The sequence below is a fragment of the Sarcophilus harrisii genome, chromosome 3 (assembly GCF_902635505.1).
Source record: "Sarcophilus harrisii chromosome 3, mSarHar1.11, whole genome shotgun sequence".
NCBI lineage: Eukaryota > Metazoa > Chordata > Mammalia > Dasyuromorphia > Dasyuridae > Sarcophilus > Sarcophilus harrisii.
This window is the reverse complement of record NC_045428.1, coordinates 4440710-4457140: the sequence shown is the minus strand read 5'-3', so window position 1 is coordinate 4457140 and position 16431 is coordinate 4440710. Positions and strand designations below refer to the sequence as shown.

Below are 16431 nucleotides of genomic sequence, written 5' to 3'. Positions count from 1 at the left end.
ATTTGAGATTTAGAAGCCTATACTCTCTGAAGACATTTGATACAACTGTGCTTTATAGTGGATAAAACTAAGAGTCAGAAAATAAAATAATTTGTCCATGGTTCCACAAGTAGCAAGTAAAAGACCCAAGTCTACAATGAGAGTACATACATGTATGCATACATATGTACATACACATACATATATATATATATATATATATATAAAAGTTTAGACTATATTAAAAGAGAAATTATATGCAGAACAAAGGAGTGGATGGGCTCAGTATTTTGGTGTAGACAGGACTGACTTCAACTCTGAGTATCACTTGTTTACAAAAGAAGGTGCTCTGGAGCAAATCTTCAGCATGGTCCCTAGGGAGGTAAAGAATTAGAAGCCACACCATATCTAGAAGGAATTGAAGGTGATTAATCTATAATAGAGAAGGCTAGAAAGAGGCAATGGTACAGGGGCACTATCTACTTCTATTTTAAGAAGTACCAAGTAGAAAAGGGACTCAACTTCCTCAGCTTTTTGCCAGAGGACAGAATTTCCCACCATGATAATTCTAAAAGGGGACATTTTTAGTTCAAGATGAGAACTTCCCAACAATCCGAGCTGATAAGGTAGCTAATTCTCAGCAGAACTTGGATGAACACTCACTGGGAAGTTATTGGGGGATCCTCAGCCAGATATATAGACTTGATAGCTTCTAAGGTCCTTCCAGATTTTAGCATCAAGGAATTCTACCATTCTGTGGAAGCGGGAAAACTGATTCACAGCCTAGCACTTTCTGACAATACCAACCTTTTCCATTTTGACTTGGCTGCCAGTCTTGGAAGAAGATTAGCATGAAGGTGCGATTTCACTTGGGAGCCTGCAGCTGGTGAGTTTCTTGTTTACACTCAAAGCATCCATCAACCCGATTTGTGGGAGGTTACTTTTCAACATAAAAGGACAATGTCAATAGCACATACCATATACTAAAAAGGCTGTATGCAGAGAAAAAAAAGGAAATTGGATGCTGCCTTTCAGAAAGGATCTCAAATTGCATTCTTTGCTTCAAAAATAATTTGCCACACATTTGAAAGTGAGGCTGATGCTATTCTGTAAAGAAAAATCTTCTGTGCTTTGTCCCTCTCCTTGGAAGGAATTGGGTCTCAATACACAATGGAATTTCCTGTTTTTCAACAATGAAACATCAAAAGAAAGAATGTAAACATAAATCTTCTAAATTCTAAAAAGAATTTAATGCTGATAGTCTAAGAGTATTTTTTAATCAATTCTCTTCCTGCAAATATGCAAAGTATAAGTTGCCATGTTGGAAATTGATTTGGAATTATGCAAAGAAAGTGAATAAAATGTCTATACTCTTTGACTCAGAGATTCCACTATTAGGCAAATGCATCAAGAACATCACTGATAAAAAGAAAATTCCCATCTACACCAAAATACTTCAACAAAATTAGCTCTTCTTGTGGTAAGAAAAAATAAATAAAGTAGATGCCAATTGATTGAAGAAAAGCTGAACAAGTTGTGGTATAGTCACGTAATGGAACATTTCTTTACTATAAGTTATGAGTATGAAAAATAAAAGAGGATCATGGACTTACTTGAACTGATGCAAAGGTCTAGAAAAGAAAATAATATTCACCAGAATTCTAAGAATTTCAATGGAAAATACTAGTACAAAACAAAAATGAATGTTAGAAAGAAAAAGTATAGCCTCAAGAAGAAAGATACTTATTACGCTCCTTTATGGAGTAAAGGGAAACATTGGGAACCAATGAATATATATTTTAGATAAGATAGAGAGATAGACAGACACAGAAAGATGGGATTTACTGATTTTTTTTCTCTTCTTCCTTTTTCTATTTAAAAATATTTTTATTTGAAACATTTCTCTGGATTGGAATGAATATAGGAGTAAATTTATACCATGTAAAAGGTATTTTAAGAACATACATCATATACTGTTCTCTTTACATAACGATTGGCCCCTAAAATTCTAACTCATGTAGTAAGCCCACTCTTCAAGTTTCACTTCTTAGAGTTGAAGTGCTCCATTACTCATAAATGACACAATGGAAGTGAGGGATGAGGAGGGAAACGAAGGAAGGGGGGAAAAAAAGAATTAATCATCTCAACACTGTAGCTTTGCCTTTCCCCAGGAGAAAAAAAAATACATAGTGACATTAAGTAAAGGGAGATTTGTAAGCCAACTAACTTGTGCAAAGTCTCAAGAGCAGCCAGGGTAGTCAGAAAACAGAAAGCTTCATCCTGCTAGGAGAGACTCAGTTTATAGCTGTAATCTTGAGAAACAGATTCCATTCTGAAAATCACATGATGAAATGAATTCATACATTCATACATAGGAATTCTGCTAGTTCTGGCTCTCCCCTCAGAGAATTTCGGAAACAACAAACTTCTATGGAAACGTGGCTTTAAGCCTTTCAAAAGAGTTTTATGGAGATGCCCAACCAGGCTCATATGGACTACCCTAAAAGTCAGAAAATTTAGGCATAATTTCCTACATTTTGATTTGTTCCTACTAAGGTTGTATTTACATATACAATTACATTTTAAGTGGGGAGAGGAAAGGGAGAGGTATCTCACACCCATTCATTATGATCACAGAAGTCCTTACTGTACTGTGAGTATGAAAATGCCCCTGAACCTCCTTCTCCCAGAGAAGGCCTAGAGGAGGAAGGAAGGAAGGAAGGAAGGAAGGAAGGAAGGAAGGAAGGAAGGAAGGAAGGAAGGAAGGAAGGAAGGAAGGAAGGAAGGAAGGAAGGAAGGAAGAAGAAGAAGAAGAAGAAGAAGAAGAAGAAGAAGAAGAAGAAGAAAAAGAAGAATTTGCTACTCAAGTTGTCTTATTGGCATTTCAATGTCCTCCTGACCTTGGCATGTGGGTGTCTCCAAGGTTTGGTCCTGGGCCCTCTGCTCTTAAATCTTCACATTCTTTCCCTTGATGATCTCATATGCTCCCATGGGTTCAATTATCTCTTCTCTGCAGATGATTCCCAATCCATTTGACAAATCAGAACCTCTCCCCAGAGCAGCAGCTCTATAGTTCTCACTGCCTCAGAGATTTCTTCACTTGCATATTGTACCAGTAGAACAAAGTCAACATGGATAATAGGAAAATGATCCTCTTCAACTGTTAATCTTTCATTTTTCTTCATGAAGCAAAAAGGCAGGGCATATAAAGCCCTGGCCCTGAAGACAGAAAGATCTGAGTTCAAATCTCAACTCAGAAACTTCCTATATGCGTGATTCTGGGCAAGTCACCTAATTTTTCTGAGCCTCAGTTTCCTCTTTTGTATAATTTGGATAATAATAGCATCTACCTCACAAGTAAGAATGAAGAACAAATAAGTGATATTCTTTTACAAATCTTACAATTTTACAAATTGCTATATAGAACTGTATTATTTATTTATTTATTGTTGTTATACCATTTTCTCATTGCTAATTCCCCTAACCTTGAAGTAATTAATTCTAGCTTCTTTGTTCCCCCACAATTCAAAGCAGCTGTGAAATCCATTTGTTTTTACATGCATATTACCTCATGTAGCCAATCATGATTTTCCATTTCCAGTGAAACTTGCCCTGATTTGATACCTGATTATTTGTTTTCATCATTAACCATTATAATATCCTCCAGATTTATCTTTTCACCACCCATTTCTCCAGTTTCCCTTCTAAGCTCCACATGGTTGTCACAAGGTTGATCCTCTTAAAGACAGATCAGTGATTTACCACATTTCCATACAAAGATTTTCACTAGTTCCCCATCATTTAGAAGCATAAACTTTGGCATTTAAAGACACTTAATTTTATTCCAACAATGTCATCAGGTTGTTTTCTTATATTACTTCACTTTGTGCATAGTTTACAGATAACCAGGCCAAACCAGTCTGGACTTCTCTTTTTGTCTTCCTTATCTTGGCCTTCCTTTGCCCAAATTATTGGCTTTGCTCAAAGAATCCTCTACTCCTAGAATGGTAATTTATACTCAGGATACTTTAAAAAATACTTTCCTCCTTCAAGGGCAATACCCCTTGCTGTTAGTCCCTTCCCTCTGGTGATTATTTCTACTCTACCCTCTCTATAACTTGTTTTTTTTTTTTTTTTTTTTTGCTGCTTGCATGTTGTCTCCCTAATTAGGATAAGAAATGTTTGGGAGCAGGTTCTTGCTTTTATCTTTCATTGTAGCCATAATACTTAAAATAGCATCTGGTCTATAGTACATTCTTAATTATGCTTATTGAATGACTAAGATTCCATTATTATGACACTTCTTCCATGAAGTCTTACTGAACCCCAGATCCAAATGTATATTAGCTCTCTCCACCCTTAGGGGTGGAGGGGCTCCTCTTGACTCATCATGAAGATCTAGATCTCTGTCAAAACCAATACTAAGTGGACTACAATAGTTCTAGCACTTCTAACCTTCTTGGGAAGGCAAGGAAACTTCTTTTGTTGTCACATGGAAGGAAAATAAGGGAGTAGAAAATCACCATCTAACTCAGAGGGTGAAAGTACTTTTCCATCTTTTCTGTCAATATGTGCTCTAGAATTGGCTGAATTCAGTAGATACCTCCTAAATTACTGCTGTAGGACTTAGGCTTCATGGAGAGAGTCATGGGCCTTAGACCTGGGGAGGGGAGGTCAGGAGCACTTGTCATTTAATGTATCTGTAACTCCATTTTAAAGATTTTCAAAAATTAGCATGGAAGAAGCTCCTGCCCAAGAAAAGTAAAAAGAATTCTGGCAGTTGCTATAGACCTAGAAACTGATGCAATGCATCTCAGTCCATCAACAAGAGACCAAAGAATTGGGGACTAGAAAGATTGTGAGGGCTAAACTTAAATAGGGGAATCAAAATGGTACTCATTGAAGCTAAGGAAAAACACTTTCAAATAGAATATGTACAGCTAAGCAATCAAGAAAGATAACGTAGTCAATAGGCAGACAAACAGATACATAGACAAACTGAAACACAAAAAGAGAGGTAGAGACGCAGAGATGGAGACTATAACAAATACATTCAGAAAAAAGGCACATAGAAATATTAAACATCCTAGAAAAGAAACACATTTGGGACCTAGAAAATCAAAGGACTATGGAAGTTACACTTTCTCTAGATTAAAGTTTAGCCAGAGGCGAAACAGTCATCTGAGTTCTAACATGTCATCAAGTGGATTTTGATTTTACTATGAGATGCTGCCAAAGGTTGGAGGGTGGAGAAAAAAATGGATTAAGGAGTTCTCTTCAGCCATTTGAGTTGATCCTGCTTCTCAGAATGGAAAACTCTTCTAATTTGTATAAGGAGAATATTCTATTCATATGTGTGTGTGTGTGTGTGTGTGTGTGTGTGTGTGTGTGTGTGTAAAAACAAAGCATGCTTTAAAAATATGGTAAAATAAAATTTCTCTCAGTATTTCCATTTATTGCAAAACTCAGACTGCTTCATTCTTTGTTTAAGGGTCACAAGACAAGATTTCAGAAAAAATTTGGAAGGACTAACATGAACTGAAGCTGAATGAAGTGAGCAGAACCAGGTGATCATTGTACACAATAACAACAATATTGTGTGATGATCAGCTGTGATAGACTTAGAATCTTTTCTCAGCAATGTGGTATTCCAAGACAATTCCAATAGACTTAGGATGGAAAATGTTAATCCATATCTACAGAAAGTATTCTGGAGTGCGAATGAATATCAAAGCATGCTATTTTCACTTTTTAAAATTTGCTTTTTGCTTTCTTTCTCGTGGTTTTCACCTCTTAGTTTGATTTTTCCTTCACAACATGACTAATGTGAAAACATGCTGAACTTGATTGTACATGGATAACCTAGATCAGATTCCTTGCTCTCTTGAGAAGAGGTGGAAGAGAAGAAGGGAGAAAAATTTGGAACTCCAAATTTTACAAAAATAAATCTTGAAAACTATTATTGCATGTAATTGGGGGGGAAATAAAATGCTATTAAGCCCCAAAAAGTAATATTGGGGAAAAGTACAGCAATATCATTTGGAATTACAAAGGGGATTCCAAACATAAGGGACAACTTGAAGGTTTGCTGTCTTATCCACCAAAATAATAATAATAAAAAAAGATATGACTCAAGTATCTCCTTTGCATATCAATACATGTTCATGCATCTTTTTGTTATTGACAAAGAAGTTATTAGATGTAATCATGAACAACAAAAGATGTAAATACACTTCACAGCACACTTATGGTTGAATTGGACAGATAAAGCATAAACACAGATTAGATTCCAATTGCAGTTCACTGAAACATCAAATAAATTATTAACGAGTAGCAGTGTGGCCATTGATATTGTTTGTAAGTAGTTGTGTGCATAACATCAACTCATTAGACTGTGAGCTGAAGAACATGGATTGTCCTTTGTGTATCTTTGGAGCCCTAGCACTTAGCTCACTGCCTGGCATACAGTAGGTACTTAATAAATGTTTGCGCTGTTAGGTGGCTCAGTGGATGGAGTGCTGTCTCACTTTGAACTCATCTTTGTGCTCTAATCCAGGCTTTGATACTTACTAGTCGTGTGACCCTAGACAAGTCATTTAATTTTATATGCTTTAGTTTCATCATCTATTAAATGATTTGGAGAAGGAAATAGCAAACTACCTTAGTGTCTTTGCCAAGAAAACCCAAATGGAGTCATAAAGAGTCAGACACAGGTGAACAACAATAATTAATTCTTGTTTACTTGACTTGATTTGACTTTTCGTAGTATAAAAGAAGCTAAAGCTGCAGTGAGGATTCAAATTCTCCCTCAGATGCTTATAAAGTCACTAGAACATGGGCTCTTTGAAAACTAAGCTCTGTGACCAATCAGATCTGCATTACCCACCTCAGGTTTGTTGGGATCAGCCCGTGAGATAGTAATCTATGTAAAATGCTTTGTAAACTTAAATGTTCTTATAAATATAAGCTATTAATATTTATAAATTAGAAATAATTATATCCCTATTTCTGGATGTATAAATATACAAGATCAGGAGAAAAGTTTGTTTAGGGCTTGCGTACAGAGGGAAGCCACTGACATGATCACTAGGAAATCAGGGACTGCAAACTAAAAAGTAGGTAATGCTTCTGAAGGGTAAAGAGTCTAGAAGTCTCTGAAGCCTGAAGTCAGAGAAGGAAAAGTCACAGAGGAGAGGTCCAGAGCAATTAAGATCCCCAATCTTGAGAAATTCTGCTACATTTGAAGGTAAACCAATCACTGCCTTTCTGGTCAGTGCTATTCAGTTTAACCCACTTTTGTGGATTGACAGAGCCCCCTATTCTCTCTCCCTTACAATCAGCTTATTTCAGTTTCAATTATTTTTGCAAATAACAGAAGAACTAGAGCTACCTTGGGATGGTCCTAGAGTCAGCCCAATGGATTTGAGGCAATTTGCAAAGAGAGGATATAGATATAGACATAGGTATATGCATATGCATACATTCATATTATATATATATATATATGCACATAAACATATGTATTTATAATTATGCTTATATATGTATGTATTAGTATATACATATACACACATTAGATAGATATAATGTGTGTAATGTGTTTAAATGTACACCCTTACTTTTTCAGAATTTGTGGTCATCCTGATAAGGATGTGAATTTTCAGAAGACCATAGGATCTTCATTCAGATGCAACCTTGAGGCTTACAAAGGGGCCCTATGCAGGTAACTTTACCTGAGGCTCAGTTTTCTTCACCTGAAAAATGAAAGGGTTGGTCTACATGGTTTCTAATGTCCTATCCAATTGGAGGAGTTTTCCACTGCCTCAAGATTCAGTTTCCAAACAAGTAGCAATGATACCTTTAGTGGTCCATGTGACAAAATTTAAATTTCTCCAGGAGACATCAAGAAACTTCCATAATCTGGTCCCTCTCTTCCTTGTCAGACTCATTCTATTTGCACACAATTCAATATCTATCAAGTAACATTCAGCTAAAGAGCATCACTGACTTCTCATTGCACAGATTCTAATTTCACCTCCTGACTCCTGACTCCACGCTATGTCTCCAAAGCTGTGCGGCATATTTTAAAAGAGCTCCTTCCTCAATCTCTGCTGCTTGGAATCCTTAGAATCCCTTGAATTCTAAGGTTCATTTCCTTGAAGGTTCATTTTTGCTCTATTTTAGCTGCTCGTGATGTCAAGGATGGTAATGTCTGACTGTTATTGACTGAAGCATACTACTCTGTATGTAGTAGGTATTAATGAAATAGTTGTTCAATTGAATTAATGACTTGAATTGCATCAAGTTGCAAAGGTCTGAGTAGTTTATGATAATGATTTACTCAAAAGGCTAGTGTAAAAGATCTCATCAAGGATGAGTACAATGGGAAAGAAGGATGAGCTGTACTTTTCAAAAAGTAGCAAGTGGACTCCATGAAGATTGAAGTAGAAGAGGGATGAGAATTATTTTGGATAAGACAGGCTTTCTGATGCATTGATCCCACACCAATCCCACACAGAAATGCCTCCAAGCTTCTCCAGGCCTCAATTTTCTTATCTATAGATCAAATATGATCAAAAGATCTAGTGAAAAGACAAGATATATCCCGTGGTCTGATGAAGTCTATTCTTTGAGCCAGAGATGAGGGAGACCCATGTATAAGACCCATCTATACTTCTGAGCATACTGAAGCTTCAGCCCACTGCTTGGACCACCGCAGACCTAAATAAAGCTTTCTGTTCTATTGTCTGTTGTTCAGAAAAATAATCTTTCATAAGAATATTGGTACTTTTTAATATTTCAAAGATAATAAGGAAACATTACTCTTATAAAAGATTCTGAGAAACATGCTTCTGGCAGGAAAAAGTGGCAACCCATCTCTTTAGATGTGTCTCTTGATAGAAATGAAAGAGGGAGAACTGAAATACAACCCATTCTATGCTTCTGGATGACAAATATATTTGCCTTCCATACGTACAAATTGCTTCTTGAAGTTATCTACTGTCATGAAAAATTGAATGCCCCAAATTTGGAAGTCAAATCCAGTACAAAATTATCAGATACTTGATTAAAACCCGATCAGAAGAGAAACATTAGGAAATAGCTAGATAAGATATTAGAACAACGTTCAGGACCATTACAAAGTTATCTAAGTTCATACCTGTTATCACAGAGGGCTCCAAAGCTATTTGGCACAAATCACAAAAAGCCTCAAGTCTCAGACCTTTCAATCTGTGATATGGTCTAACCAGGGGGTGGGCCCCTGATGACCTCATATTCTTGGAAAGAAAATTATCTTTTATTTTATAACAAAATTAAATAGAAGTGCAGGCTATGAATCTCAATTTTTTACCAAATCCTTTCCTCCCCTCCTTGCTTTTCTTCTGTTTCCCTCCAATCACCATTATATGTTGATTTTCTTGAATTAGAATCTATACCCTTTCCAAAGACAGATTTTCATTTTCTATACACAGGTCATTCTCCCTCTGAATTTTATTCTTTTTATCAAGTGAGAATAAACTGGTGAATCTAAGGGAGGGGGTGGGGGAAGGAAAAGAAATTTGGAACACAAGGTTTTGAAAGGGTTAATGTTGAAAAATTATCCATGCATATGTTTTGAAAATAAAAAGCTTATAAAAAAAGAGACTAGATTAATAATTCAAAGCTCAAAGTTTGGAAATCGTCCTTTGCTAATGTCGTTGAATTCTTAGTGTTACAGTGGAGTTACCCAGGGGTCTGATATACCACCTCACCTTTGTTTCCCTCTTTACTCTTCTTTCTGAGTCATCACATTGCCTACAACTAGCTTCTTCTAGAATTCATTTCTTGAAGCTGCCCACTCTTGATGACAGCAACTCCTCTTCTGTAGTCTGTGCATAAACATGGCTTTCTCGTGGATGTTTCTCATTTATGATAGATTGGGATTGAGTTCCAAACTCCAGAGGAAATCTTGCTTATTTTCCCTGTCACCCTTGTCCTTGTCCCTGACATAAAATTCCATCAGACTCAAAACTGCTCTAGGGGCAAATGCATTCATGTTGTTTAAAGCAACATCATTGACAAGACCAATTTGAGTTATGCTTATGTTATGAGCATCTGGCTGATGGGGAGGTGTGGGAGAGGAACTAAATAAATGATTGTTTCTACTAAAGATGGTACAGACCACAAAATGGTCTTTAGTTGGAATCACAAAATATATTTCACTTCCATAGAGTCCCAACACTATCTGGAACAAATAAACAGTGCTGTATGGTCAATAAGAACAAAGACTCCATCTGAGAAATCTGGCTCAAACTGCTGTACTCGGAATCAAGTTTATAAAAAAGATGGCCCCGGAGCATATGCAGCATTGAGAGCATGATCTGGGAGCCCAGCCCTGGGCGGCCATTCATTGGATTGATTTGCTTCAAGAATGGCTCAAGTCCAATTCCCAATACAATCATCAGAAACTTATTACTTTTACAAAACATTTGATAAGAGCTCTTTGATACTATCTGATGAAAATAATGATGCCAATAATGGCAGCAGAATTGACTTCTGAGAAAATAATGGGATTTTTATTTCTTAGTGATTTAGAAGGAAAATAGAGTTCTAGAAATTCTGAACCCCTTGGTTTAGGGAGGAAAAATGATATCAGTATTTGCCTTCCTGCCTTTCTTCCTTTGCTCTTTTTTTCCCATTTTTATCATATGACCTTCATTCTTCTCTTCCTTCTCTTCTTCCTTCCTCTCTTCCTCCCTCCCTCCCTTTCTTCTTTCCTTCTTTTCTTCCTCCTTTCCTCCATTCCTTCTTCCTATGACCTCTTCCATTTTCTTTCTTCCCTACCTCTTTTCCTTTTCCTCCCTCCTTTTATTTATTTCTTTTTCCCTCCTTCCTTTCCTCCTTTCTTTCTTCTTACTTCACTTCCTGCTTCCCTTGCTCCTTCCTTTTTCCTCTTTTCTTCCTCCCTTCTTTTTATCCTTCCTTTCTTTTTCCATCCTTCCTTCTTTCAATACTTGTTGCTTTTATTCCTTCCTTCCTCCCTCCTACAATCCCTTGTTTCCTCTTTAATTTGATACTTTCTTCCTCTTCTCTAGCCTCCTCTCTTCTTCATTTCCAATCCTCCATTACTGGATGTTGATTTTCTTAGATTAAAATCAGTAACTTCTTCAAGGAAAAGTTTTCCTTCCATTGGGCAAAGACTGTCCTATCAAGGAGTGGGATAAGTAAATGCCTAAAGCTTGGGGACTATCCTAGCAGAGAAGAGTATTTCTTGGAGGTTGGGTAAAGGGACAAACAACCTGATGACCACAATATAGCCAGCGCCTTTGGGGAGCACATCTGATCCAGAAACCTTTTTCTCTCTGCCTGCATATTTCAATGAAGGATGATGGAAAATATCCTGAAGTGCTCACTTTCTATTCAAATTTCCCAACCTCACAATTTTACATCTTTTACTCTTCCAGGTTTCAACACCACAGAAAAGAAAATGCTTCTCCTAGGAGAGGCACATCACTTCCTCCCAAGATAAACTCATGATTTCTAAACTCATCACCATGATGCTAATGGAAAATTTGACATTACTTTCTTTCTGTCTCCTCTATCCTGGGAGTAGAAGGCTAGAGGATATAGAATCAAATTCCTCCTAATGTCTTCCTTTACAGAAGACTGAATCTGTCCCCTCAGTTCACTTCACTTTTAAGCTGCTGTTCTTCCTGGTTTCAACTCCATGAAACAAGTTAACCCCTTGCATTCTATGAAACAGAAAACAATTACAATCTTACAATTAACAAAAGCCACTTGAAAAATTGCCATCTCCCATGCTATTCTCCCCTTAGCTGTTAATATGATTTGTAAACTCTTTTGGCTCCCTATTACTTTCAGGATCAAATATGAACTCCCTTAGCATTTATAGCTGATCTTCTCAACTTCTTTTCCTCCATTTCCAGTCTTCTTATACTTCCCTCCCTCCTATAAATTCTACTGTTCAGATACCCGAGGCTCCCTGCTGATTTTCTCAGACAAGCCATCCCCCACATCTCTTCCTTTGAGCTGGCTATCCCCCGTGTCTTTGATGCTCTTCCTCTTTACCTCCACCTCTTAGCTTCCTAGGCCTTTTTCAAGATTTAGTTCAAATCTGACCTCCTCAATAAAGTCTGTGCAGGTCTCTACAAGCTTGCCTCTCCTTTTAATTCTTTCTCTCTATATATTCCCTTCCTTTTACTCTGCAGATGCCATGTAGGCACCAAATTATTTACATGCTATATCTTCCATTAAGAGGTTAGCTCCTTAGGACCATGGATAATTTTTCTTATTTGCCACCCTCCCTTGTTCCAAGCTGAGCTCCTAGCTCATTTTCATTCAAGATACCATTTCACTTACATATTTCATTTTCCCCCCAACAAATCAATATCATAAATTACAACCAGCCAGGTATGGAACAAACTAGAAATTAGAATAATTTAGAAGTGCCTGGGAAAATCCCAATGCTAAGCCTTTGGTTTTAGACTTGATCAATGACTTCACTGAGCTCTTTGTCAAGGTCTCATACATTGGGTGACAATGGGATTTGTCAGAATGTGATGGCCGCAGTGTGCATGTTCCTTCCCTTCTGGATTATGGATTGATTCTTCATGCTTCCTTCTAAAGGACCACACCCCAAGATTACCATAAGAAACGTGTTTTGGTATGTTTAATGTGGTTTTCTTGTTGATTTGATTTTTTTTCAACTCAAATATGTCTAATAGACAATAAAACATGAACTTCCTTCTTTAAACTGGTACAGATAATTTGAAATCATGAAAGGGTCTCAAAAGCTCAATTTACTCCAGTAGCAATCACAGGAGCCACATGAGGGAAAATATGAGGTCTATCTCTGAATATGAAAGAAGAAAATAAAAAGGAAAGAGGACTTCCCTCTTGGGAAGGACCAGGAGATGTGTTTAATGGAATAGATGACCTTCCAACAATGAGTAGGTGTTGATCCATGATACGGACCCCAGAGACATCATATGAATAAAAAAGTATAAATTTTACTTTATTATGCTGGCATGACATTGTTGATTATTCTGTGCACTCTTTTATAAGCTTAGCATGAAATCTACAAAGAAAGGAACTTCTGAAACAAGTTGGCACCAATGCTGTTTCCCAGAGTTAAGCAATGACTAATATTTACAACATCCAAAGTTTCTATTTTTGTTTTGTTTTGAACTTCAGATACTGGCATGTCTTCTTCAAGAAACCAAGACAAAAAGACAGAATGGTACTTACGGAGCTGTAGAGATACCCTTCTCCATTCATTGCCACATAGAGGCTGGCTTTCACTCCTTGGATTGCCACAACCCGAAGGCCCACCGGGATTAGGTTGAAAAGGGCTGAGAAAGGCAAAGAGAAAGAAAGAAAATAAAAATAAAATGACAGGTGAACATTCAACAAACAATCAAAAAACCAGATTATGCACTAAACCTGGGGAGGGTGAGAAGATAGAAATAAAAAAGCAAGGGAGCAAATTAATACTTCTGAGTTCATGGTGCTTACAGGGCATCCAGGGAAGACAATGTACAAATACATAAGAATATATGAAGGGAAAGGGGTTGGGGTTACTAGTCAGGGAAATCTCACAAACAAGGAGATGATAGAGACATTAAATAAATGCTTGTTATCATCATCTTCATAATTATCATCATGCAGATTTGCAAAAATGAACAAAGTGAACAGAGAGACTGAGCAACTTGCATATAGTCACAATTCATATGGCCTAGACAGGATTTGGACCACATATCTTATACTAATTTATATACATCATAAGGAAATCAAGAAAACTAAAGAGACAGGAGAAAGAGGAGGAGGGAAAAAAGAGGAAAAGGGGAAGTAGAGGAGAAGGAAAAGGGGGAGGGAGAAAGGACAAGGAAAAGGAAGGGGGAAGAGAAAGAAAAAGAAGAAAGAAGGAAGAGGAGGAAGAAAAAGGAGGAAGAAGAAGAGGAGGAGACTGGCAGGATGAGGAGAATAAAGATGAGGACAAGGAGAATAAGGATAAAGAGTATGAAGCTGAGGATGAGAAATATGAGGAACAAGAGGAGGGAAGGAAGGAAAGAAAGAAAGAAAAGGAAAAAAAAGAAAATATTACTCTGTAAAATCAAAGTTAATTCTACCCATAACCAACTGGACAGGTGGGCATTCAATTTGGTTTTTTTGTTTGTTTTTTGTTTGTTTTTTGTCATGCTGGCTTGGGCTGATCTATTTACACTTATTTTGAGTCATTTAAAGAACAGCTAAAGAGATGAGCTAGGGCTTGAGCTAAGATTATGATCGCATCCTATCTTGGTAAAGCTTTCTAGAATGAGAGATTTGATCCATACTTCAGTGGTTCTACAGTAACCTAAATAAGTCACTGGTACATCCACATGCTTCCTAAACTTATAAGTAGTCACTCACCACTTTCACTCCTGTGAAAAATGTAATAATCAAAAACTTCTTTGATTTTTAAATCTCCAATATTCTGTAAAAATCTCTAATGCTCTAAGCTTTGCACTTGGTTGTACTAAGAATGCCCCAAATGTCCACAATAGGCTCTCTGTCCTCAACGACCTTGTAATATGGTAATCTGAGAGACCATATCATTTACCAAAGGCTTTACATATATGACTTCATACAATCCTCACAACAGCTCCAGAGCATACAGAGTGGAGTACATACAACAAATATTAATGCATTCAGATAGGTTGTGACATACTCATGGTCACGAGATGAGTTAGTAGAAAAGACAAGATTGAAAGAACATTTTCTCCTCCCTCATACTTCTATGTTTTTCCCAATTTGAGCTAAGAAAGAGGAATTAAAATAGACTTTCCTAACCTCATAGTCCCTGGATCCTTATTTAGTTATATTCTGAAATTTATGGGAAAGTCTTTGAAAGCAGGATAAAATTTGTTATGAGCGATCGCTAAACCTGAGAAAGGAAATTATCACAGACTAACTCCCTCATTATGTTGGATATTTCTAGAGCACAGAGGCCCAGTGAAAACATACACAGGTCTCACCTTCCTGGCTCCCTTCCCAGAAATGGCCAACATGCCATAGTTGCAAACATAGAAGAGAAAATACCCAGGGATTCCAGAGCACTGTAGTATTGCTGCCTTGCTGAAAACAAGATCCTGCTGGCCTCTCTTTCACGACTCACACCTCAGATTCAAGTTCTCAGAGGGGCCAGCCAAAGCAGCAATGTTTTGCACTATAGTGACCACTTGAACCATAGCTTCCAACCTAGTCCTAGAAAATTTTCTAGGGCAATGGTGAATTTTCTGCTTCCTTCTCGTGATTCAATAGAGTTGACTTATCTAATATATTATTGTGAGGAATGTTTTGTGAGGGGAAATGATTGGAGTAATTTGAACTGGACCTTAATAGCTTCATTTGAAGTAGGAAATTGGGAAGCATCGACCTAACCAGGAGGACAGAATAACTGAAACCAGTGAGAGAGAAAGTCTTTGGAATGGAGGGAGACATCCAGAGACCAGCTTTCCTGAAATATTTGGTTCATATTCAAACCATAGAGCACTAAGGGCTTGGGGACAAGATGGATTCCGAAGAAAGCACAAAGGGTCAGGCTAAAATGAGCCCTCTGTCTGATGGAGAGTTAAATATAAAGATAGCTGCAGATCAACTATGACTACTCACTCAGGGCCAATGAAATTCAGTCACCTTCCCTGGAGAAATGGAGGGGGATTAAACAATACAAACATACAAACACAGACACAATTTAAACTGAGTATCTTCTGGGAGAAGAAATAAACACACACACACACACACACACACACACACACACACACACATTGAGAAAAGGGCAATAAGATCCTTTGTTCCAGAGAAAATGAGATAGATTGCTTTGAAAAAGAGGACTCCTGTAAAACATCACTGGCTGCATGAGACCAACCTGCTGAATATTTCCCACTGCTTTCCTAGGAACATATCCCCTTTCCTACTAAAGGAAAGAGCAAATGTAAAGTGCTTTACAAAACTTACAATGCTATTAAAATGCTAGTTATTATTAGTTTAATAATCATCTTTACTATTGTAGAAATGTTCAAGGGAAATGGAGGAAAAAAACAAACAAGGTGGTGTACCATGGAGCATGATGAATTTGAAAACAATCTATAAACATTTGTTAAAGGCCTACTATGTGTCAGGCACTGTGCTAAGAATTGGGAGTACAAAAAGAAGCAAAGGACAGTCCCTGACTTCATAGAAGATATACCTAATTGGAGCGTTAGTAAATCCTTACTTCAAATTTTGCCTCAGACATTTACAAAATAAATGGCACTATGCAATTTATTTCCTATCTCTGGTCTTCATTGTCCCCAACTATAAAATGAAGGTTGGATTTGTCCTTCCTGCTCTAAATCAATTGTCCCATAATATATGGAAAAGCAGGAGAAACTGTTCCCCAACTCAAGTTTTTACCCCAATGCTCATTTT

At 37.2% G+C, this 16431-nt stretch overlaps 1 protein-coding gene across 3 annotated transcripts in view; it reads right to left on the bottom strand.

Annotated features, from left to right (window-relative positions):
• Positions 1-16431, bottom strand: part of FGF12 (fibroblast growth factor 12) — a 512340-nt gene that overhangs the window by 136558 nt on the left and 359351 nt on the right. For all 3 annotated transcript variants that reach the window (XM_031957416.1, XM_031957415.1, XM_031957414.1), the window contains exon 3: positions 13228-13331. In XM_031957416.1, the coding sequence (XP_031813276.1) occupies positions 13228-13331 (104 nt within the window). The remainder of the gene's footprint in view (positions 1-13227; positions 13332-16431) is intronic.